This window comes from Eutrigla gurnardus (assembly GCF_963514095.1).
Source record: "Eutrigla gurnardus genome assembly, chromosome: 11".
Taxonomy (NCBI): domain Eukaryota; kingdom Metazoa; phylum Chordata; class Actinopteri; order Perciformes; family Triglidae; genus Eutrigla; species Eutrigla gurnardus.
Window position 1 is genome coordinate 5,117,105 of NC_139925.1, and position 24,588 is coordinate 5,141,692.

Here is a 24,588-nt window from a genome sequence, read left to right on the forward strand (position 1 = left end):
CAAAGTCTGGATCTCTACGGAGGCAGAAGAAGAAAAGCAGCATCAGCTCCTCCTCCTCTCTGTAAGGCCGACGCCCCCTTTAGTGCAGTTTATCTGGCGAGTTTAAGATTGTTTACGCTGCTTTTACGTGAAATACGCAGATTTGTAAACATTTACCACGTAGGTCAGCGTTATCCAATCTGGATGTTTGGGGACCGGCTGATACAGGTTGGACTCAACCACGCGGGTCCCGAAGACCAGGACCTGTGTGGTAACACACTTCCTGTTCACATCACACCGTATAAATAAACACCTTCCGCCTGTATGTTCATCCTCACCAACGTCATTCATGTCAATGTCATGCCCTTATATACTTATTATTCTTATTCAGAAGACTCAAAGTCTGGTGATATTCTGTATTTGTCACCTAATCCCATTTAATCCCGTTCTGTGTGTATTCCACAGTTCCACTCATTGTCGTCCAGAAAGGATTAAAACTACAGAAACGAGCCACGCTGTTGCCGTGGGAGACGCAGCCACTTTACCATTTACTTTGAGTCGATCTTAAATGCAACATCCTGCTGCCCCCACCCCCCAATAATGCCTGATTTAATCCCGTTTGTGTTACAACTGTTACAGCTGCTTTAACTATTAAACTTAAACGACGACAGAATATCACCAACCTTATCCTTTAAAGTGGATGGAGATAAAACAAACAAACACCACCTCTTTTGTGTTTTCAACGTTTTGTTCTAAAATGTGATATTAGAATATAAAACACACACACACACCCTGAATAAAGGGCCAGCTGTGTGGTGAGTGTGTATTCTAATAGCAGCCCTTAATAACCGGTGAACAAGCAGGTCCCGAGGAGAGTCGCTGTCGGATTGTCTACGAGAGGAAGGACTACATGATGCATACCGGTGATCGTCTCCCCCACAACAACAACAACAACAACAACAACAACAGGCACACTGAGGGAGGGGGGCGGGGCTCGGATCACGTGCAGACGGGCCACGGCGCTCGCACACATACATGGTATATATCCGCACCGCCGTTCCCTTCTGCATTTGGCACCGAAAAACAAACGTCTGGGAGGGAGGGGGGTGAAAAGGCTTCGTTTATTTCTTCCTGGGGGGGAAAGTTGATGTCTGACGTATGAAGAAGTCTTTTTAAAGACTCCATGATTGGTGCCGTCGAGGGAGGTAGATGGACTCGTTCACAAGGCGGACTAACGGCTCGCTTCGCTCTGCAAATCACCTTTGAGACACTCGAGAGCAGAAGCTCGTCATTTAGTAGCGTAGCATCGGAAGTCAATCAAACAAGCGTTCACACGCATAACACTGCAGGCCCAATACTCTCTCTCTCTCTCTCTCTCTCTCGTTGCATTAAACACCAGAAGTAAGAAGTCACTGAACATTTCCTGCAAAATGGACGTGGTTTGTTTCTCTATCTCGACCACGTTGAAGATTTTTTTTTACAAACTCGCGACAATCTCAAGTGTCTTTGTGTCCGGAACGGGAGGATCACGTGTGTCCGTTTGGGGGAGATCTGCTGAGAGTGACATCAGGACGACATCCTCAACAAGGAGGCGAGCTCTCAAGACCTTTGGCTGAAGTTCTTGTCTCTTCCTGTGCTTAAGAGTAGAAGTCTATGATTATCATAGGCTGATTGGATTTCTAGAGAGGCTAGAAAGAAGACAAAAAAAAGGTGAGCCGGTGTCAACTGTTCCAGCGTCTGCAAGTCCGCGGGAGTCGTACGCAGGATTCTTTTGGTCAGTTAGGAGTTTTCACTTGAAGGCGGTGGAAATTAAATCCCACGCAGATCCAAACTCTACAAAAAAAAAACAACAACAACAATCCGCCGGGAGCTCAGCTGGTAAGAAAGAGAAAAAAGGCCCAGCGTCCTGAAACGGAGCGACGAGTCCCGGCTCTGCTTCCCATCCGGCGCCGTCAGCCGTGCGAGGAGAAGATGGGCCTGCTGATGTTGCTGTTGGTGGTCATGGCTGCCAGTTCCCACCTGGAGGAGACGAGGAGGAGAATCAGAAGCAGGAAGCAATCTGGCTCACTATCTGGTGCAGACTAAAGGAGGATAGTTATTACGAGATATGAGACGAACATCTCGACCTGCTTTCTTATGGATCAGGGAAGATTTTCACCCTTTTTGTCACCAAGGTTACCAAAGGATCCTGCATAAATATAGGCTAGATCTAGTGTGAAAGCCCCCGTTACTCTCAAATTAGGGGACAGGACGATATAGGTTTTCATAGCAATAAAAGGTGAAAAATAGAGCCTGGTGCAACAAAATAAAGAATATAAAAATCAAATTTTTTGTATTTATCCCGTATTTATGCAAGGAGTCCTCATGATTTAGGATTATTTGATTGTTTTCCACTAAAAAGGATGCATCTTATCTGTGACACAATACACATATTTGTTTCTTAATAACATGTAAAGTGATTCCAGTATGTTTTAAACACATTATCAGGATAATATCGTGAATCACAATTATTTTGGTCAGCATGATTGTTAAAGCCCCACGTCTAAAGCCGATATGGATTTTGTTGGGAACATTTCAGGCAGATCCTCATCCTCCTGATGCTTTTATTCACTTCAACTAGACAACACTTATGGTTTGATAAATCCAAGATGCTTAACACATCTACTACAGTGACAGTCAATCAAGCAACTGTGTGACATTTGCCCTCACCCCCGCCATCGTCCGAGTGGAGGGCTACGATGTGGACGAGGACGAGGACCCCGCTGTAACACGAGAATCGGGAGCAGGGCCTGACGACGGGGTCTAGTGCTGACCTGCTGACAGGTCAGAGGTTGAGCTCCAGATTGTTATCACTGGCTCTGGTTTCACACTCACTCCCTCTCGGTGGCTTTGTTCGTTTTGTTGCCGTGCGCGTGTGTGTTTAAGGAGGGGAGGTTGGCATTGGAGCTGGAGATGCCAGCGAGGGGCAAAGGGAGTTGACCAAAGTCTTGTGACCCCGGTGGAAAACCTCTCTAAGGGTTAGAAACACAACGGCAAAGTGGGGAGTGTGCAAGGTGGCAGTGGGATGAGAGGCTAAGAGGAGTAATTAGTATCGAGTTGCATGGGGTCCATGTGTAAAAAAACAAACAGAACTAAAAATCTCCCCCATTTCAGATGTACTTGCCTAATGAGATTTCATTAAGGGTATTTGAGAAATGGTTACACGTCTGGAATGGATAAATTGTGTGAATATTATGTTCCATATTACTGGGGATAAATAAAAGGAGGCTGGCAGACAGTAATTGTCTTTTCAAATCTAGCGGAAGCACAATTTTTACAACTTCACAAGCCTGTGATTAAAACATCTCGAGACTCTGGAGGGTCAAAATCATTTTCAAGCTGGTCGATGAGAGGAAATTATGTATTATTAAATTATCACACTTGTTTCTTTAGGCAGCAATGTTTGCCTCACACTTATGTTGCACCACCAAGTATTTTATTTCTTTGTTGCCCCTCCATGTATTTTATTTCTGTTGCACCTCCATGTATTTTATTTCTGTTGCACCTCCATGTATTTTATTTCTGTTGCACCTCCATGTATTTTATTTCTTTGTTGCCCCTCCATGTATTTTATTTCTGTTGCACCTCCATGTATTTTATTTCTGTTGCACCTCCATGTATTTTATTTCTGTTGCACCTCCATGTATTTTATTTCTGTTGCACCTCCATGTATTTTATTTCTTTGTTGCACCTCCATGTATTTTATTTCTTTGTTGCACCTCCATGTATTTTATTTCTTTGCTGCACCTCCATGTATTTTATTTCTGTTGCACCTCCATGTATTTTATTTCTTTGTTGCCCCTCCATGTATTTTATTTCTGTTGCACCTCCATGTATTTTATTTCTGTTGCACCTCCATGTATTTTATTTCTTTGCTGCACCTCCATGTATTTTATTTCTGTTGCACCTCCATGTATTTTATTTCTGTTGCACCTCCATGTATTTTATTTCTGTTGCACCTCCATGTATTTTATTTCTGTTGCACCTCCATGTATTTTATTTCTTTGTTGCACCTCCATGTATTTTATTTCTTTGCTGCACCTCCATGTATTTTATTTCTGTTGCACCTCCATGTATTTTATTTCTTTGCTGCACCTCCATGTATTTTATTTCTGTTGCACCTCCATGTATTTTATTTCTGTTGCCCCTCCATGTATTTTATTTCTGTTGCACCTCCATGTATTTTATTTCTGTTGCACCTCCATGTATTTTATTTCTGTTGCACCTCCATGTATTTTATTTCTTTGTTGCACCTCCATGTATTTTATTTCTTTGCTGCACCTCCATGTATTTTATTTCTGTTGCACCTCCATGTATTTTATTTCTTTGTTGCACCTCCATGTATTTTATTTCTGTTGCACCTCCATGTATTTTATTTCTGTTGCCCCTCCATGTATTTTATTTCTGTTGCACCTCCATGTATTTTATTTCTTTGTTGCACCTCCATGTATTTTATTTCTTTGCTGCACCTCCATGTATTTTATTTCTGTTGCACCTCCATGTATTTTATTTCTTTGTTGCACCTCCATGTATTTTATTTCTGTTGCCCCTCCATGTATTTTATTTCTGTTGCACCTCCATGTATTTTATTTCTTTGTTGCACCTCCATGTATTTTATTTCTGTTGCACCTCCATGTATTTTATTTCTTTGCTGCACCTCCATGTATTTTATTTCTGTTGCACCTCCATGTATTTTATTTCTTTGTTGCACCTCCATGTATTTTATTTCTGTTGCACCTCCATGTATTTTATTTCTGTTGCACCTCCATGTATTTTATTTCTGTTGCACCTCCATGTATTTTATTTCTGTTGCCCCTCCATGTATTTTATTTCTGTTGCCCCTCCATGTATTTTATTTCTGTTGCACCTCCATGTATTTTATTTCTGTTGCACCTCCATGTATTTTATTTCTGTTGCACCTCCATGTATTTTATTTCTGTTGCACCTCCATGTATTTTATTTCTGTTGCACCTCCATGTATTTTATTTCTGTTGCCCCTCCATGTATTTTATTTCTGTTGCACCTCCATGTATTTTATTTCTTTGTTGCACCTCCATGTATTTTATTTCTTTGTTGCACCTCCATGTATTTTATTTCTGTTGCACCTCCATGTATTTTATTTTTTTGTGTCCGTTTTTAAGTTTAATCAGGAACGTCTGATTTTTCTACACACAAGTCAGACAAAAGCCTGAGTGTGACTTAGCACGGCTTAAATGAAGGATAATGGGACATAATTAGCCTCTTTGAAAAACAGCCTCATTATCCGTAGAGAGAGGATGACACAAACAGCGTGACCAACAATCTTCTACGATGATGATGATGATGATGATGCTGTTAAGAAGAGGATGCTCGTCCTGACCTGATATCGTGTGGGAGTCCTGACTGCTCCAGACTGTACTGAATAACAGCTATTTTGCATAACGTCTTCAAATTAGGGCCTGAAAAGGAAGAGAAAGTGAGTCATGGACTGATCACAGACAGTAATACGCACAATAACCATTTCAGCTGTGAGGAATCCAGGCAGGTCAGATCTAAGAATCTGGAGATGAAAGGAGGGCTAGACTTCCTCCTCCTTGATGTCAGAACGTTGCCGATTATAACCCAGAACGGATGAAACAATGAGGGCACGCAGAACATGATGATGCCGGCCTTTCAATCGTCCTATTAGAAACGTCCTCGCTGTTATAATCTCCGTCATGGCTGCTCCCCCATATGGTCACCGGTAAACAGTGTGCAGCAGCACGCGACTGGCACGTGAAGGTGTATGCCACAGGGAATGCCGACGGGCGCTGCCAGTCCCATACGGTCCCCTCTGTCCCTGACAGCATCACAGGCTACCCCAGGGCAGGCAGGAAGTGGCTATATTTGGTAGTGCATGAGGCGGAAGTGGCCCATGTGATGACATGAAGCGGGGCCAAGGCCGGCACACTGGACCAGGTGAGAAATTAAACAGTGGTGGAAGGAGACCCCGGGATAGCTTATATAACCTTATTTAATATGAAAATAGTGAGGCAACAACAATGGAGTCTAACATGGGGATTTATGAATTATCTCATTATTATAAGCTGGAAAAAAGAGATAGATAACGTGAAGGATACTTACTGAAGTCTAAGATATACAGGTCTGAATGATCCATGAGGTTAAATTCGTCACCCATTCCTTGCTCTGGACAGGGGCTGTAAAGAGAATGAAACAAATCAAAACTACAAACCCATCCAGGAGAACTCCTTAAACCTCCCGTCTGTCACCATGTGCACGAGCCACACGACTCACAAAGCTGTACGAGGCAACTTTAATGTTTCATCCCATCCGTGAGTAACAGGCTCCCCACTTATTTACCTCCTCATCCATCCTCTTACCATCTCCCTTTAACCACTGAGGCTCATAATCAGGAAGCCACAGATTATTCTCAAAAAGAGCTGTGCTCTGCTTTCTTTTCTTTTTTTGGTTTTATATCATGATTGAAGCCCACAGGAAGTGTTGCCCTGCAGTGAGACGGCAGGCTGGCTCACGCTGATAGTCTCCCAGACCTGTGCAGCCGTTGATATCACTGCACATCTGTTTCCTGCCTCAGCTACACACACACACACAGACACACACACACAGACACACACACACAGACACACACACACAGACACACACACACAGACACACACACACACACACACACACACACACACACACACACACACACACACACACACACACACACACACACACACACACACACACACACACACACACACACACACACAAGCTGCATCACAACTCTCTTCAGTCACCATCTTTGCATTAATTAAAATGCAAAACATGGCTACTTGGTGGAGACTGTAGAAAGTGATGACTGATATCTTAAGGAAGATTTCTTCCCACAGGAAAAGGATGCACATCGTTGCTTTGTACCCAACATGCATAGAGAGACGTGTGCAGATTAGTGTGTTAAAAAAAGGCACTTCTTCCCAGAGGACAGTTCCAGACAGACAGGTGCCTTCACTGAACTGTTTAGTGTCTAAATGCATCGTGGAGAATAACTACTGGATTTGGATGCCAGGTTTGTCCTTTAAAATAGCTTTAAGAGATGCGTTCTGCTACGCCAAAGATGCAAAGACTCCCATCAGACACCACCACAGTACTGTTGAAGTAGCAGAAAGCACTTGTTTTGAATTGCTTTGAATCTCCTCCCTTTCAGTTTCATTATTGCCGCATACCATTATCTCGCCAAACACAGAAATCTCTCCTCCCATCAATCTCTATTCCCCGTCTCCCGCTGTCCTCTCCACCGCGTCTCCCTTCGCTGCGTGTTCAGGATGTTGTAAGGGTTTTACGTTGCTAATCTTCCCTAAACAAACACAGAAGTGGCTTAAAGCGGCCAGGAGAGGTGCAGAGCACGAGCGCGGCCGTCCCAGGGGGCCAGCTGGGGAAGTCATTACGCCTCCCGCCCCCCAGGAGGTGATCCACCCGGGCTTATAGCACGGGCCTTTATCAGAACCCCCCCCCTCAACCCAATCCATCCCCCTCATCATTAGACCGTCTACTACTGGACCTGACCCTCATCACTGAGGTTCTCAATTCTGGCTCATTAAAAGACCATTTATGGAATGATAGATTGCTACAAATGCCATGTATGTATCAAACTTAGTTAAACAACATTATTCATGAATAAATAAAGAACCTTAACACTGAACCTTACAGTACATTTGATTGAGAGGGTATTTACTCGGAGTACACACCAATCAGATGGCTGTAGCTGCAGCAATGTGCCTGTCATCCCTGGCTCTAGCTGACATTATTATCTTTTATGAAATAGATTTTTTACATCTAGTCCAGATACAGATTACTTGCTTATTGTGCAAAGACAGAAAAAAAAAATGCATATTATGAATAGGAAAAGCATGAAATGAGTGTATTAGATATTGGCTGTGTGAAAACGGCACTCACATCAGCAGTCTGTCTCCGTAACGGAAGTAATGAAAAGTAGCATCTCTATCTCGAGAGCACACTGCAGTAGCTGTCAACTACTGTGCAAGCTCACAGGGAGGGAGAGGGAGAGAGAGAGAGAGGTTCGGGTCCTGGATGCTGACGCGTGGACGGGTGCAGATAGGATACAAGAGAGCATCATGGGAGACGAGGATCGCATCCTCCCCGGGGACGAGGCGTTCTCGCACGCTGGCGGATAATGTCAGCCCGGGTGTGAAACTCAGCACAACATTAGGGAATTGTAATGCTTTATTGGTCACCGCAAAAACAAAAGAGCCTGATGGGGAGCGTAGAGGCAGCGGAGAGGAGGAGGAGGAGGGGGGAGTGTGTTGGTAAGAGGCGTCTGACAGACTCGACAGTAGTTGGAAGCGGGAAAAAGTCACGGTGTGCGACTTTATGTGGCATCCTGGTGTTTGATGGGTCACTTTGTTACTCGATCAGCGAAGTATCACTATGTGTGAATACCGCCCCCCCCCCCAGCAGCAGCAGCAGCAGCGGTTCCCAGTCTGGATGAGGCCTGAGCGATGCCGCTCCCCCGCTAACAACAACACCGGGTGCTGTTTCAAACAACACTCAATGAGGGTGTCTAATCACCCGATTGCCAGGCCTTTACAGCAACACACTGCCTGCTCCAGCTAATTGTCTTCCCGAACGTAGGTCTAAACCCGGGAGAAGAAAGAGCACAATACTAAAAACTAATGAGGGAACAACACAGAGCCTGGGAACAGTCTGAATTCTCTAATTGGTACCAAATTCTGCAAAAGGGCTTTCAGCATCACCTCTCCCCTCTCTTAACAAAAACAGCGTTTTAAATCTGGAAGCCGTCTCGTCGTCGTAGACGTTGTTTCACTGCCTTCATTGACCATATCCTCATTCTTGGGAGTGATATGATCTGCATCCTTTTCCTTTCTCCACTTCCTACTGAACTTTGGTCCTTCAGATCCATCCAGCTCGCAGGAACTCATCGTGCACTACAACTTCCTGCCGAGCAGCTTATCAGGCCGGCCAGACACGAATTACAATTATTTCACTCAATCTGTTGGTGTTTGGAGTCAAAACATTCGGGAACAGGTAGAGACAATACAACAAGACAGACGGACGATTTGTTAATGACTTCTACATTAATTAAAAATGAAAATAACAATTTAAATAATACAAAACTGTGGCTGGACTGTTCTATAGGTCTTCACTATCATTTCTCTCTTCATTTTGAGAATAAGCTGCACACACAATGACATCCAAGCAATTATTAAAAAAACAATTAACACTACATAAATGATTATGCCGTCTGTTTTTACTTTCCTAAAGTAAAAAACATTGTTTTTAAATGACAAAGCCGACACACAGTATCTGATGGTATGTGTTTACTGGACTGTGAAACTGTTTTGGAGCCAAACTTTCTTAAAACAAATCCGATAGACTCGGTTATCACCGACTGATGGATTCCCGTCCACTTCTTCTGCCTTAATCTCAACTGTCTCACCTCGTCTTACCGAGCTATCTGTGCCCCCTCCTGGGCAGTGGCTGGACGGTGGATTAAGGCCTGTAGTTGCCCAGACCTAAGCCCCATGCAGAGGGTGAGACACCAACTACAGCTGGCTCCCTGAGGGAGAGAGACACCTGGCTTCAGATTAGACGGAGATGAGATGCCTTTTCGCTATTGAAGCATCTCAAATTGCGACTCCCGTGGATAAAAAAAGTACCTGGTGGACTTGGAGAGAGAAACAGGTCCTATAAATCTCACGCTAACACAAATCTAGTCCCTTATCTGGTTGTTATGAACCTAGCTGCCTATAAAAATGAGGAAGAGGACATTAAATAGGAGTTTCAGGACCTTGAACACAGCTGGTTAATGTACAGAGGGAAGTCTACAGAGCTTGAAAAACGCTCCTCTATAGCTTGACAGATTCATTTTGGAAATGTAAGTTACTTCCTCTACAGCCCCAATCTTCAGCTGAAGATGAGCGTCAAGGTCGGCCACGTAACAGACACTCACGATGGAAAACCCACAGCGGATACAGACCATAGTTTTACTAAATTAAGGTTCATGCCTTCTTCTTGCATTCAAACCTTTGTGTTTGTATTTATATATAGAGAGCAAATACAACTCAGCAAATGTGCAATATATATCCATCTTATTGTTTTTATCTTCCTCTTGAAAGAAACATCTTCAAAAAGCTAAAGAAATCCCCGTTTCCTACGATGATGCTTTCAAACATTACCAGGGCCTGGGGGTCTGCTTTATTATTATGAATATATGATATGTGTGAATGCACCGTCAGCTTTCATTTTATAATCACAGTGACAATAAAGGCATCCTAATCTACTTCTTCAGAGCAGTTCATTAGTAAAGGAGCTACTTTTGCAGGTGATATCCTGCTCTTTTATTACTACTTTAATTACCGGTTTTCTGTCACGTTTCCCTTTCACTCACAAAAGTCTGTTTCACCTCCACGAAGGGTTGTTTAAACTTTTTAAACCGTGAAGATATTCACGGCATTGTTCCACAGAGTGGACCTAAAAAACATGCAGTAAATCACGAGGTTAAAGTACTCCTATTTAGACGTGTGGATTATTGTGGACAGCGGCATCACAAAGCGTCGCCTATGCATGCTGTTTATTTGAGCTGCTGTGCAACACTCAACCCTGTGACACCTTCATGTATACAGCCTGTTAGTGGGTTAAAGGGGGTTAAGATGCAGATGAAATACTATCATGAGCTTGTCTTTGAAGAGTAAATCACGGTGTTGCTCTGCTACCCCGAGGTCCTGTCCCGACACGTGCGGGATGCCCCGTATCCTGTTAGGGTCACCTCCACTGTTTGACAGGTTTTTATCTCCGGAGGGGGGGGGGGATTACAAAGCACACGGGGACATGCATACAGACAATTAATAAAGGAAACTTCTGCAGCCTACCCTTTGACACGGAGGGTCAGACGGCAACACGTGTGTGGCATCATAATCTATGGCGTGTTGATAGGCGTGTTTCCACGGAGCCCCGCTCCCCTGAGGACGTTATAGGGAGCAGGAAGTGCAGCCGCAGTGACGTTTATATTCAGAAAGTACTGAAAAGGTGGTGCAATGGTGGACAAGAAAAGGCGTTTCCGAATACGCTCCGCCTCTGCCCCATGTTGTGTTTAGTCTAACATTTGAACCGTCAGGTTCAACAATGATAACAAGCAACACTTTAACCGGCTGGACTATCATAACAGCAGGCCTTTCAGTCATTGATAAGGTGCAAAGTAGCCCTTGTAGGCGATATCGAAGGCACCAGGCTTTTGACCTTCCCTGATCTACGGAACAAAAATCACCGGACTCTTCAGAAGGCTCTCCAGCTCAACAACCACTTGTGTTTTGAAATGACCAGTTGAATTCCACGCAGATTAAATATCCCTGGGTGAGATGCTGGTGGATTAAACCAAGAGGGTTTTTGGGGGTGGAATGTTTTGGCTACCAGTGAGATTACCCGCTCACTCTTGTTCAGTATATAGCAGCCTCACACCTCTCCCCACCAGAATACCTGACAAATAAAACCTGCTTGAATTACACTGCTTATTAAAAAAAAACAGAATTTAACATTTTCCACCTATACTCAACCGGGGAAATGACTCAGAAGCAGATGGAAACATCATTCCCGCGTCTAATGTTAGGAATGGCGTCAGCACGCTTTCCATCTTCACTAAAAGTACCACTGGGCACATTGGCAAGTGGAAGACACGCGTTAAGGCTGGCAGAGCGAAGCAACCGCTCTGACGTCGGCTCGAGCCGTGAGTCATGAAGTCATGTGACACATGGAGACGCAAGCAAACAAATCCAAACCACACCGGAAGTAGGAAATCTCTGCTGTGACCTACAATTCCCACCCTGGGATGGTGAATCATAGGCATTTTAATATTTTAAGGCTTTAAAATCCCAGTTTGGAAAGATGCCTAAAACACTCACATTGGGGAAAGCAGCCATTTAAGATGTGCCTGAATTAAAAAAAGAAGTGTTATTCATGTGAAGCAGATGTAAAACATCTTTATTTACAGAAGTTAATCATTCATAATTTTATGTTTAGCACATTAGCATGTTTAAAACTGGTCTACTACCAAACTCATCCTGTGGCTGAGCTTATATGAGTGTTTGTTTCTTACATTATTGGATAACGAAAGGTCATATATTTAAATTTTCCTCCGTTCCAGCAGGTAGTAAAAACAGACTTTATTCAAACCCCACAAAATAAAACCTCCATTCGTCATTACGTTACATCACCAACTCTGGTTTGGTCAAAATAAACCCTAAATTACAGACGTGAAAGTATGTCGGGTTCTACAAACAGGTTTTTTCTTTCGATTTTGGCCTTGTTAGACCTAAACTGACCGCCACTGGTCCCTTCTCCTCACAGTGAAGGGCAAATAAAACCCCTCCGAAGATCATTATTATTATTAGTCCACCTTAAAGGTGATGAAGGGCTGAAAGGGCAGAAAATCCCAATTCCACAGACGACTGAGATATTTCCATCGACAAACGCCAGAAGCCTTCAATCACAGTAACAATTGAACACAAAGAGATGATTTAAATCAGTCAGCTGTCAGGGAGGCATGAATACCTATATATAATATAAAAATATAATGGAATGAATGCGCGTCGTCACGTCCAAGTAGTTCAAGGGCCGGTGCCAGAGTCCCCATCACAGATTCCAAGCTGTCTGCTCCCAGCATGCCAATCTGCCATGTCCCTGATCACATCCTGCCCCTCGTCAGATGCCCTGTTCCCGAGCTTAAAATGCTTCCACATTTAGCCCAACACGGGCTGGCGGTAAGCAATTATACACAGAGTGTTAACGAACGCCAACAATGACTGCATACTCTCAGCAGGAGAGCCATAATCTCTGTGGCACTGTCTTTTATGCGCAACTCCATTTTAGCAGCGTTCGATTCCACCGGTGAGATGAGGGGGGAAAATAAAAAGTTCCGGGTTTAGCAAAGCACGCTGCGCTAGGTGAAGGTCAGTGCAGGTGGGGCTAGTCATGCACGGGGTCGTCCTTCGTGGGCAGTGAGCAGGTCTCAGTAAATGAGTGTAGCAGAGGTGCTGAGGGTATATCAAGTTGCACTCCGTGAGAAAGAATGCTCCCCGAGGTCGTAAATCAGAGGTGGGGGGGCAGAATTTCGCGCCTTTCTGCAGCTCAGCAGGCCTGTTTACACTGACGTAAGTGGCACTCAATAGGCTGCCACTAATGTTCAGCCTGTCATTAACGCACACTATACTCTGCTGATTTACCCTAAATGAAGTGCAAATGTGAACCTAACAACATACGAACAAAACAAAGCATATCACGCATTAAATCCAGTTTAATTGCAACCAAATGAACGGCTTCAAAAATCCAATGTAAACATCATCAAGGCTCATTCAATCTAAATCCAAGCTGCATTCAGAAGCTCCTGTTTGTCTTGCACCAGTCTTTTTATTCATGAGAGCTTCTTTATTCATTAGAGCTTCTTTATTCATTAGAGCTTCTTCATTCATTAGAGTCTCTTTATTCATGAGATTCTTGATATTTGTTTTCAAGTGTTTAGAGTAAACACACCTCAGTGTTACGTCCAGTCCAACGTGTGTAACCACCCTTTGAAAGCAGAGGGCTCTTGGACTTAATAGCTTTAGTGTCCTTCACTAAAGTAATAAATTATTCCTGAACAAATTCCTACCAGTTAAAATAAATATCATAAACTGGCAATAAGTATCAACAGCGGGGTTCTGTTTTGGCTCAATATGAAAGGACAACTGACCCAGGAAAACAAGACGTGGACCATAAATCTGAACACAATTTCCCTTGGCAGACGTGCCGAAATGAGGAGCCCCACAAACACAACAAGGTGTCCAGCGAATAATTCATGGGGGGGCGCTGCAAACATTTGTCAGTTGCGTGGAGACAAGACACCAAATCACTTTTTTAACTGCCTTCGTGTTGTTCGGTCATGCAAATATAAACACAGGAGACGAAGCAACGGCTGGTTTTAAACCTAGAGTTCACGCCAAATTAAAAATAATCCAAATCAGTGCAAATGACAGAAATGAGGAGGAAACTTTTCTTAGTAAAGCGAAGAAAGTTAAACGAAGCCGAGAAGCTGTCTGTTTGTGTGTCTTAGCGTGTGTGTGCACATGCTTTAAGGGAGTTCCTGTGTGTAAGAGGCTTAGGTGTGCTCATGTAAACAACAAACGTGCAACGCTGCTGTGTGGCCAAGTCGCTTAGAGCCGCCGAGGATCATGGTCTAATTTGTACAGTAACAGGAAACAACGTCTTGGCAACAACTGAGCAACAAAATCCTCCACTTCGCAAATAACACAAACAGTTATCCAATCATAATATATATAACATATTAACAGCTTAAAAGTTGATTTGGCACCAGTTTTCTGATTTTTTTTTCTGATACTTTTAAACAGGATGTTGGAGACACAGTCAGCCAGCACCCTCCATCATCCCAGCAGCCCCGGAGACACTCCCTCCCCAGCCCTTACCCAGCCGTATCAGCTCACAACAGGAAATCATGACTCCTTAAAACCCATCCTGGACTAATCTCGCCGTGAAACCAAACAATGCTCAACAATCTTACAAAAAAATAAGCATCTTCTAAAGCTCTTGATCTCTTCTTTTCTTCCTTAGTGCCCGACTTAAGTGAGTTTTGACAGCTACTAATTGTTATTACCAATTTGACTATGACAAGTAGCCTTTATATCTTATATAAGTAAGAACAGCAGGTTTGCACTAATGCTGCTGCGTAATGGATGAATGAATGAAGATTACACTTGTGTATTCGGGTGCGTGGCTCCCCATGATGCGGCGGCCATTGGGAGCAATAGAAAACGAATCCAGCAGCAGCAGCCAGAGGTCTTCAGGACTTGAGGGCCTGTAGACGTAGTGGGGCTGAGAGGACTCTTATCCACGGCCTCCCGATCCACACTATCAGGCTACCCCAGCGGGGTTTGCCTGATAACAACAGCCTCGCTGATAGCGGTAGCTCGGGTCCCCCGGACTATACCCTGGGCCATGCTAATGCCGTTAGCTACCTCATTACTCCACTGGCTACTGGCCTATCACAAGCCCGTCACCAGCCCAGTGGCATCCCACCAGCCACCAAACCCCCCGGCAATCACTACTGTCTTACGGCCAACAAGGGAATCATCACAGACTGCTGTCTACAGGAGCCAGACCCTCAATTCGGCGTGCTGGAACAGAGACGAGGGGTTTTTCTCCACAAACACAGAATGCCGTTTGTTTACAGAGAGTCTGTCCTTTATAAAGATTATGATGACAAACAATGAAAAGAGTCAAGAGTGTAAGAATTAAAATGTTTGAAAAGAGCCAACCTCTGAACTTACGAGGAAGTTTTGCTTTATTGCAAACTATTGAGGTATTATCGGTCAGAGACGGCTCATCTTAATAGAACACATACCTCATTTTAATATCTGTCTCTGGAAAAGCTAGTAGGTTGGTATTAAATATGCTGGCTCCAGTTTCCATTTCATTTCTCATTCGAGAAAATAAATTCAAGGCATTTTCTGCGAAGCAGTGAGAGTGTGAATCCATGCAAATACATCTTGCAAAAAAAAAATACTTTCATGGCCAGAGGCGTTGTCACCAAGTATGAAGTCAAACAAGCAGTAGTTAGCAGAAGTAGTCGCAGACTCCAAAGTTGGAGCTTTAATGCCGAAGGACGCACGGTGGTTGGACACATTAGTATTCGCTGCGGCTTCGCAACACTAGTTTACAGCTTTTTTTTTAATAAACAGACTTATGTATGTAGGTTTTCCAAGCACACAAAATGCTTTAATAACGATTAATGTCTTCCTACAAGCACCTGGACGCATCAATGACAAGCAAAACACAACAAACCACAACAAAGCCATGTTTTCATGTAATCCCAACAACGACTGAATTAATGTGACATGCAAGTTTCACGTTTTTGCAAGTTGCTTTTCTAAAAAATAAATGGTGTCTAGAGTGAACGGCAAACAGTTTCTGGAATCAAAACTTTTCATATTTGAATATTTACCACAAAACCCATCTTATCGCAACTTAAGAAGCTTAAATTGTACGACGCGATAACGAGTGGTGTAAGACACATTCAACATTTAGCCGTGTGCCACTGCAAGGAAACAATAGCTTAGCCGGCACACTGCGGTTTATCATCATGCGTTGTCAGCTTAAGCTTTATTATCAACTCCTCTGTGATAAATGGTTAAAGGATGAACAAAAAACAAGAACAACAAGAACAAGTGTATATTTATACACTGAACAACAGAGGGATCTAAGATTGCTAATCCAAATTAGAATTGTTTTGCCCTACAAATAATTAGGGAGTATTTACATCTCTAGTGCATGCATATTAAAATATACTGTCGTATTTGCATAACTTTGTGTCCGGGTGTTTATCTGCATTATAATATTCGATTCAATCGGCAACAAACAACAGCATTGCCGTCTCCGTGGGAGATGGGATTAAAGGAATGAGGTATAGTTGCAAAATGTACTGCAGCTACTTAGTTGGACAAATATACAATTAATGTTGTATTTCTAAATAACTGAAAATAAATGTATTAAGAATAAAAGAGCTAATCTAAAAAAGATGGATTTTACCACAAGAAGAAACCTAACAGAGCATCCTTTGTTACAGAGTACATATAGAAAAATTGTGTGTGTGTCCGTTTCACAGTGCAACAGTACTCTTTTGTGCCTCACCTGGTTCCACCAAAGAGGATGATCCGATCTCCCACCATGCAACAGCACTGCCGTCTCCTCGGACACGGGCCTTTCCCTTTCGGTTCTACCTTCGTCCAGGAAAAGGCTTCTGCAGCACGAACACACAAGAACAGACTTGAGATCACAATACTTCGACGCAGCAATCTTCAGATGACATCCTCGCTCTTCAGCACAAACCCATTCTGAACTGCGTGGGCGACGTCACAGCAGCACCAACTCTCAGCCACTTAAAAGGCCTCCTAGAGCTTCCCATTGTGCCTGCAGTTCATTCAACTTCCTGCTATATTTAACAGCGAACATGAGGCCCAGCGGGTAAAGGGAACGACGAGGAGCGATTCAAGCAAGAAAACAAAACCTTCATTTGAACATATCACTTTTTACATTTCAGAAATAGACACAAATCCTCTCTTCTGCTCTGCAATGTGAGCGACAACGTCGAAGCTCTCTCTGAGTCGTTCCATATAAGGATGAAATGTGAGCCCACAGCATCATTGCATCTCTATAGCAACAGGCTTTGTTGAATAATTAGAACTATAATTGAGGTGCTGCCATCTAGTGGACGGCAAAGCAGAGGCTTACATGGTGAACAAGCAGGACAAAGAGTACAAAACTCTCCAGCTGGACACAACAGATCACACCCAGTACGTTCTTTATCCATAAATACTGCAATGAGCTTAACTGGACAGCTTAAAGATGAGATTCTGCACACATTCTGTATATGCCTGCAACAGTTTTAACTAGCAATGACCATCATAGCAACAGGCGGGAGCCACACTCCCAAATGTATTTTTAATGGCTGATGCATTGGACTTAAAGCTTACTTTCAGGCGCTGTAATCAAACACTTTCATCAGTAATACAAACGGTAATCATAACACAAAAAAGGGCTGGTATAATGCCATTTAAAACTATTGTATCGATGAATATATCCCCCCCGTGTGCAGCGTATGATCAAAGCTACGACAAAGAACAAGAACACAAAGATTTCAACCCACTTGAGGATCAATCTGGCAACATTTGTAAGAGCAGACTAAGACTCCAGAGATTCATCATCAGTTTTTCATCTGCGTGTTTCTGGCATAAAAGACAGTCTATCTGCCTTTTTACAGCATAGTAAAAAGGGAACAGACAGACACTATCACCAGACTGACAATGATGTAATGAGGGAGGAGAGGATTGTCTAACACTCTACAGAAGGAGGAGGAAAATGGGTCAACTTCTAGTGCTGCAATACCTCCATAAAAGGTAAACTAATCAGTGCAGGTACAGTAGAGCAACACTAATTTACTATGCAGTAAGCAAAGAGACGCTCCCAGGAGTGACACAATTAAGAGTAACAGGAAAATCACCTGGATTGAATTTCCAGAGGTCGTTGAAGTGCCGGTCCAGACGGGCGTTGTATCCGCCAAATATATACAGCTCCCCGTTGTATGAAACTAAAATTCAGAAAGGAAAACAAAAACATTAAGTCAGTTAAAGGAGCTGGATTTGTTTAATCAATGTGGGCAAAACATGCAATCTTGCACTAAGTAAGATGAAAATTAACTATGAATATTGCTTATACGCTCACTAAAAAGACCATTAAAATAACAAATCATGCTTTAGAATGAAGCAGAGAAAATGACTGCAAATTTGTACACAGATGGATCATCACGGACAGAAAACTTTTAAACCTATTGCACAAATTCTTCCTCTAAAAATGATGAGTGCCGGATCATTAACCTCGCTAAGTTAGAAGGATGAGAAGTTTCCTAACAACCAGAGTCATATTTTCATTTCTAAACACAACCTTCTGCTTATTGAGAGGACAGACAGAACATGATTTAGGACACTTGTCTGATACATTATATATGTGTGTGTGTTGGTCTTACAGGCTGAATGGCTCCTGCGTCCCTCTGGCAACGGCTGTGCTGAAGGAGTGCTTAGCCAGCAGTTGGTCTGCGTGTCGAACACTTTGATCTTGTTGCAGTAGATCTCGTTGTTGGAGTGGAAGGGGCCGAAGCGGTCCGCTCGCCCTCCAAACACAAACATCTTGGTGCCGATGATGGTGGCCGAGTGGAAGTCCCTCCAGCGGGCCGGCGTGCCCTGCGACGAGAAGGTCAGCAATATAAAAGCTGTGACCGTTACACTTTAACGCTCCATAAACGTTTTTTCAGTGGAGATACAGAACATAAAGCAGTCGACTCAGGGGAGACCTCGTGAACTAGTTCAAAACCTCTCTAACCTCATCATAACTCTGGCTATAAAGCTTTATCTTCACACTGAGGCTTCCTGAACAGCAACTTTAGGTAAACAGTGCCATCTAGTGGACTAAGTCACCAACCGCACAGAAAAACAAAACCACACATCAGGAACCACCTGCTTTTCAGAAATAATGAATAGTAGTAGGGACATTGTAGGTAATTTAGTGGGGGGACACCAAACTCTATAATGATAATGATGCAAAAACAAAGAAACAACTACGAAATGCAATCTGTTTCCACTGTCTAACAGACTAAATGCAAAGCCTCCACTCCCTGTGCATTTAGCTGGCGTATAGTTACGGTAAAGCCTTTCACGTCTTCCTTTCCAGAATGTGCTGCCTTTGTTTCCCACAAATGCTGGGCAGCAGAGCCGGCTCTTTAACCCACAGCAGGTTGTTTTGTTCGGAATGCAAGGCTGAGAACGTGCAGAAAAAATGTATTGCTCAAAGACATGCTCAGCCTAATCTATAAGTAGCAAACGGTAATCGTGTTGATGACATCGTGTTATCAGTTAGGAACTAAAAATAGGAACTGGTGGAGGAAGTTTTCCCCAGTTCATCCGAGGCAGCGGTATGTACGTCTAAAGCATACTTTAGAAGAGTTCGTCACGTGAGCAGCAGATTGACTGCATACAAACACAAATGGCATTTCCCAAAAGGGGAGTGTATATAATCCCCTCGGAGGCTTTCTGTACTTGGCCACCTACCAGAGAGCTGCATTACATTTCAGTGCCTTTGTATCCAGCCAATCTGACCACTGAGTGCTTGTGCAGCAGTCCTGCCAGCCCCTGTAGTAGCCGACGGTTTGTTGATTTCCAGCAGCGCTTTGAATGCAACCGAGTACGTTGCCAGTGAATTCTATCGTTGCTCTGAACGAGTGCTTCGTGCCCATCTTTATTTGGACTTTGACTGTCGATGCACGTCATTCTCTGTACAGGAAGTTTATTTTCTTTCAAGAATTAAAAACTGGTGGTTTTTTTTAACTCACTCTGGCATTAATTAATGACCAAATCATGGAGACAGTGTCCAGCTTGTGGATGTCATTGGAGAAGCAGTCAGCCTAGAAAAGAAAAACAGCAGAGGAAATGAATGTAATTATATTTAATGTTGAGAGAGAGAGAGAAAGACCCAGAGTGAAGAGTGATGAAGACTCACCAGCTGCTCGTATCCTCCAAATATATACATAGCCTTCCCCAGGACACAAGACGAGTGGCCATCCCTCGCCCCGGGGACTGTCCCCGAAACCTTGGGTGTGAACCATCTGTGGGTGTCTATGAAGCACAAACAGTTCACATCAACCAGGCTCTGATTTGAAAGTGACGGAACAATCGAGTCACACCTGATAAAGAAACAGTTCACTCGCGACCTCAACGTCAAACAGGTGCATCTCAAATGATCATTTAACAGATGGATGCAGGTCTACTTACTGACGTCAAAAGCATAAAGCACGTTGCAGGCCCCCTCTGTGTCGTTACGCCCGCCCCAGAGGTAGATAATCTCATCCAGCAGCACAGCTGTGTGGCCGTAACGCATGTACGGCACTTCACGGGCACGTTCGAGTCCCCCCGTCCTCACCGGAGGCAACTTCATCCAGCGCAGAGACACTGAAGAACAAAACGGTCAAGAGAGGCGAATTCATTCAATGCACAGTCGAAGTTACACAGCAACATTTCACCAGAAGAAATTCTAAGAAGATATACCAACAATATTAACTCAAAGCGAGACACTATGGCAAAGTCAATGAGCTAATTCTCAGGTAGCTAAGATCAAGACACACAACATGAAAGCAGCAATAACAATTAAGTAAAACAATTGGGAGATACGTATGCAACATATTTACATTTGAAACTCAACTAAAAAGGTCAGCGGAGACATTTCACCAAGCTATTTAACATAATAAGACGTTACATAGCGTGAAACATCTGGTTGGAATCCAAACTGCGTATTTGTCAGCTCACTTTTTAAACTTATTTTGAGCAGAAGGTGAAAAGTAAAATGTCTTAAAGTGAAGAAAAGGGGGGGAAACATTCAAATGGCTTTAGAAGACAGTCGGCTCTGCTGTTAAATCGACATCAAAGAATAGGAGCACAAAGCAAGTGACAAGATAAAACGCAAAACAATAGCTAAGGTGTTCCCATTTCCATTTCAATCAGCCAAAGGCATCTTTATCAAGGTTTTAGTGCCACAGATCTTTTCATGGTACATCATCAGCAGGTAGGCTCGAGCTACTTTAGGAAGCTGTAAAACCCTTAAGCAGGTGGCTGACCACACTGGGGAAAATAAATATGTATAAAATGGGTCACGAAGAAGAAAAGGGAGCAGTTTTTATAAAAGTCAGAGCGACACATTTAAAGAAAACACCTGTAGTTTTGTGAGAGGAGCAACAGAAAAACAGCCGCAAAGGAAAGCTGGGGTTTTATTTGACAGCTGTGTTGAGTTACCGTTAGTGGTGAAAGTTCAACAAACTCTGAAGCAGAGTATTTAAGGTTAATGCCTGACTGCATGCACTTAGGATACAAACAGAAACCAACAACAGATAAGACCAATTTGCATAAATGTGTGTACTGGGCTTGTAGTGTGGTCCTGATGTTATATTCCAACACTTTTACATTAACAAGTCCTGAGACCTGAAAAATGAATCACCAACGATGTTTTTCCAGGTGATAAAATTGCAAAGGAATAAACAAAAATAGTTGCACTGACTTTTAAGAATTCATATGACCAATTCAGAGATTTTTTCCAAACAAAAGTCCACGACTAACCCCCCACATATATACCTGAGTTGAAGACGTGCACGTCGATCTGACGGAGCGTCTCGTAGTCCTCTCCGGAGCAGTAGCCTCCAAAGGAGTACACCTTGTGCCCCACCGCCACAGCAGCATGGTTGACTCTCCGCGGCCCTCCTTCTAGGTGCACCGACCAGCGCAACATTCCACGCGCAAGCACCTCTGTGACTGCGAGTCCTTAGACCATCACCCTGTCACCCGCTTGGATCCCATCAAGCCAACGCTTTTGGAAAAACCTGCGACCACAACGACAAGGGAGGAGATTAGGAGACGGTGTGTGGCAAACTACGAGAGGGGCAGTCGAGGAAGAAGACAAAAGGGCAACTGCTCTGTCCTCTTGGGCTAAGAATTGCTCAGCTCTGCTGTTGCTGACAGGCTCACAAGCCCCTGTATTATCTGAGCATGGGAGGGTATTTTAAGAAGTGATTAGACCTACACCTACCACTCCTCTTTCTTTCTGTTCACATTCATCCCTCGAGCCTCCCACTGCACGAGGAAAGGTTTTAAATATAGAATCATATAAATAAATAAGCAACCCCCTTTGGGCTATACCATATCAGTAAAACATTATACATCAATACCGTTACACACAAATGGCTTCAGTAAATATTTTTGACATTAGTGAGGTCCTGGTAGGTTGCTGATGTTAAATAAAGTAAGTATGTTTCTAATCCACTGAAATAAGAGCAGCAATTAAACTATCTGGGCACCAACAGAGAGCATGTGTTAAAAGGTCTGCAGTTCAAATGACCGACTGTAATTCAAAACACTTCCAGAGGACTGTTTCCAACTCTTGTGTAACTAAATTAACAGGTTAAGTTAAGTTAAGTGAACACTGTCTCTTGCTTAAAAAACCCTACGTGCACCTGCTTATTCCGTGTCAATGACTCACTTACTCGCTGACCTCCAACCTTCGTGCGCTCTTATAAATAAACCCCCAGAAGACCATTTCAACATAACACGAGACGCAGGCCAGATCTATGACAAGTTTTAGTGGAGGAATTGTTATTGTCTTCCACTCTCAAGGACTGTAATGCTTTGCTGTGACTTCGCAACATGCATGTGTGTGAGGCAACACTTTGCTGCAATAGCCTGGCAGTTTCTTTCCTGCATACTTTAAATAGTAGATTGTCAGGTAGATGTTTGTGAAGAGGGGCATGTGTGTGAGGGTTTCTACACCTCCCCTACTAAACATGTTGTTATGAGATGGCTAATTAACCATGGCACTGTCAACTTGACCACGTTGGCTCCAGCTAACCTACAGGATAATCAATGCAGATTGCTTGGACCGGCTATGAATACTGTGCATATAGTTGTTTGATAGAGCTCATTTAGACCCGGTGACATTGAGCTTTTAACACGGTTACTACTGTCCAGTCCAGTCCAGTCCACGCCTCACACACTCACACAGACACAGACACAGACACACACACACACACACACACACACACACACACACACACACACACACACACACACTCTACTACTTCTACTAGCTAGCCGACGTTAGCTGCAAAGGCAGGAATAACGAGACACCTGCGAGGCTACCGGGGGGGGGTCACCTGTGTCCCGACGTTAACAACCTCGTGTGACCGTGATAGTGTGCTCGTATCCGGACCATTTGATGACCAAACTGCCCCCTTCCCCAGGAGGTAGCCGCTGTTGCTAGCTAGGCTAAAGCTAACATGTAGTAGCTCCCAAATTTAGCTTGTTAGCTAGCTAACGTGAACTACATTTTTTAAAAAGGAAACCGGGGGTTAAAACCGCGGCGTTTATTTTTCCAAACCGTGGCACAAACAAAAGTTACGAACCGGTTAGCTTAGCATTAACGATATCAAGAGAAGGGAATATGATTTTAACTACCTTCAGGTCGAGTCCTGTTGTGGTTAACTGGTGTTTTTTTTTAGACTAGCAATGCTAGTATCCACTGGGAGCCCCAGACCGACTCCCTCGTGACGTGTTGGGAGCGAGCGAGGACGTAAGCGGGCGCGAGCGCCCTCTGTCGGCTGGTCGCGGTAACTGCAGAACCTTGAATGTGAAATGACTGGACATACAGGTTTAGTAATGTTTAAAAACACTTCACAGGAGAATGTTAACCTACGCGTTTTGCAAGATAACCTGCTGGAGGACTTTTTAGGGCTATTCTATTAATCCTCCTACCACACACACACACACACACACACACACACACACACACACACACACACACACACACACACACACACTTGTTTGTCTCCAAGTCAGCAACAAGTCTGCAAACAGGCCACTACACGTAACATAATAATCCTGTGATTAAATGGCACTAACTGGACCCAGGTTTCCCCCCCCCCCCCCCCCCCCACCACTGACAACAGTTCAGTAGAAAAATAATACAGTGAATGATTAGCCTCTTTGATTTCAGCGTCCAGGACCTTACCAAAAATCTCCTGATGAAAGTGACTTTAGGGTGGGCCGTGGGAGCCAGATTTTCAGTATAATTTCATATAAATGTGTTAGTTTAACACTGTGGTTCCCAACCTGGGGGGTCAGGTTCCTAATATAATTATGAGAGATGATTAAAGGGAAAAGAAAAGGAAAATATTTGTTTCGGTGCTACTTTTTCTCTCTCTTTCATTAAAATGAAACAAGAAAGGGAATTTCTTTTTTTCTTTCGGTTTACACTCCTTATAATTCACATCCACATTATGGCCCCAAATCTGTGGTCACAAGTCAAAACCATTGGGAACCACTTTTATAACAGACTGGTGATGAAGGGAGCTGATGAAACCTCCATTGTTTACGGTTGTCATAACCCGGTGACTATTTCTGTCACACACAATAACATAAA

The 24,588-nt window shown here is 43.5% G+C and overlaps 1 protein-coding gene across 2 annotated transcripts; it reads right to left on the reverse strand.

The window, feature by feature from the left end:
• Positions 1-398: 398 nt before the first annotated feature.
• On the reverse strand, positions 399-23,710 carry klhdc3 (kelch domain containing 3). Of its 2 annotated transcripts, XM_084020804.1 has the most exons (11): positions 23,625-23,710; positions 21,753-21,997; positions 20,403-20,579; positions 20,131-20,246; positions 19,964-20,035; positions 18,605-18,818; positions 18,083-18,169; positions 16,714-16,822; positions 6,121-6,194; positions 5,378-5,456; positions 399-1,998 (listed from the first exon to the last, which is right to left on the reverse strand). In XM_084020804.1, the coding sequence occupies exons 2-11, from the start codon at positions 21,904-21,906 to the stop codon at positions 1,932-1,934; spliced, it is 1,149 nt and encodes a 382-aa protein (XP_083876930.1). In that variant the 5' UTR covers positions 21,907-21,997; positions 23,625-23,710; the 3' UTR covers positions 399-1,931. The 2 variants fall into 2 exon arrangements, with proteins under 2 accessions (XP_083876930.1, XP_083876931.1); XM_084020805.1 differs by lacking the exon at positions 23,625-23,710 and having other exon boundaries at positions 21,753-22,061.
• Positions 23,711-24,588: the final 878 nt, after the last annotated feature.

Bases quoted from the DNA above. Each gene is read 5' to 3' on its own strand.
- klhdc3 (XM_084020804.1), bottom strand. From the start codon at position 21,906: ATGTTGCGCTGGTCGGTGCACCTAGAAGGAGGGCCGCGGAGAGTCAAC. The intron at 20,247-20,402 runs GTAAGTAGACCT...TGTGCTTCATAG, and splicing joins GCTTTATGCTTTTGACGTCA to ACACCCACAGATGGTTCACA. The intron at 20,036-20,130 runs GTGAGTCTTCAT...TTTCTTTTCTAG, and splicing joins TTGGAGGATACGAGCAGCTG to GCTGACTGCTTCTCCAATGA.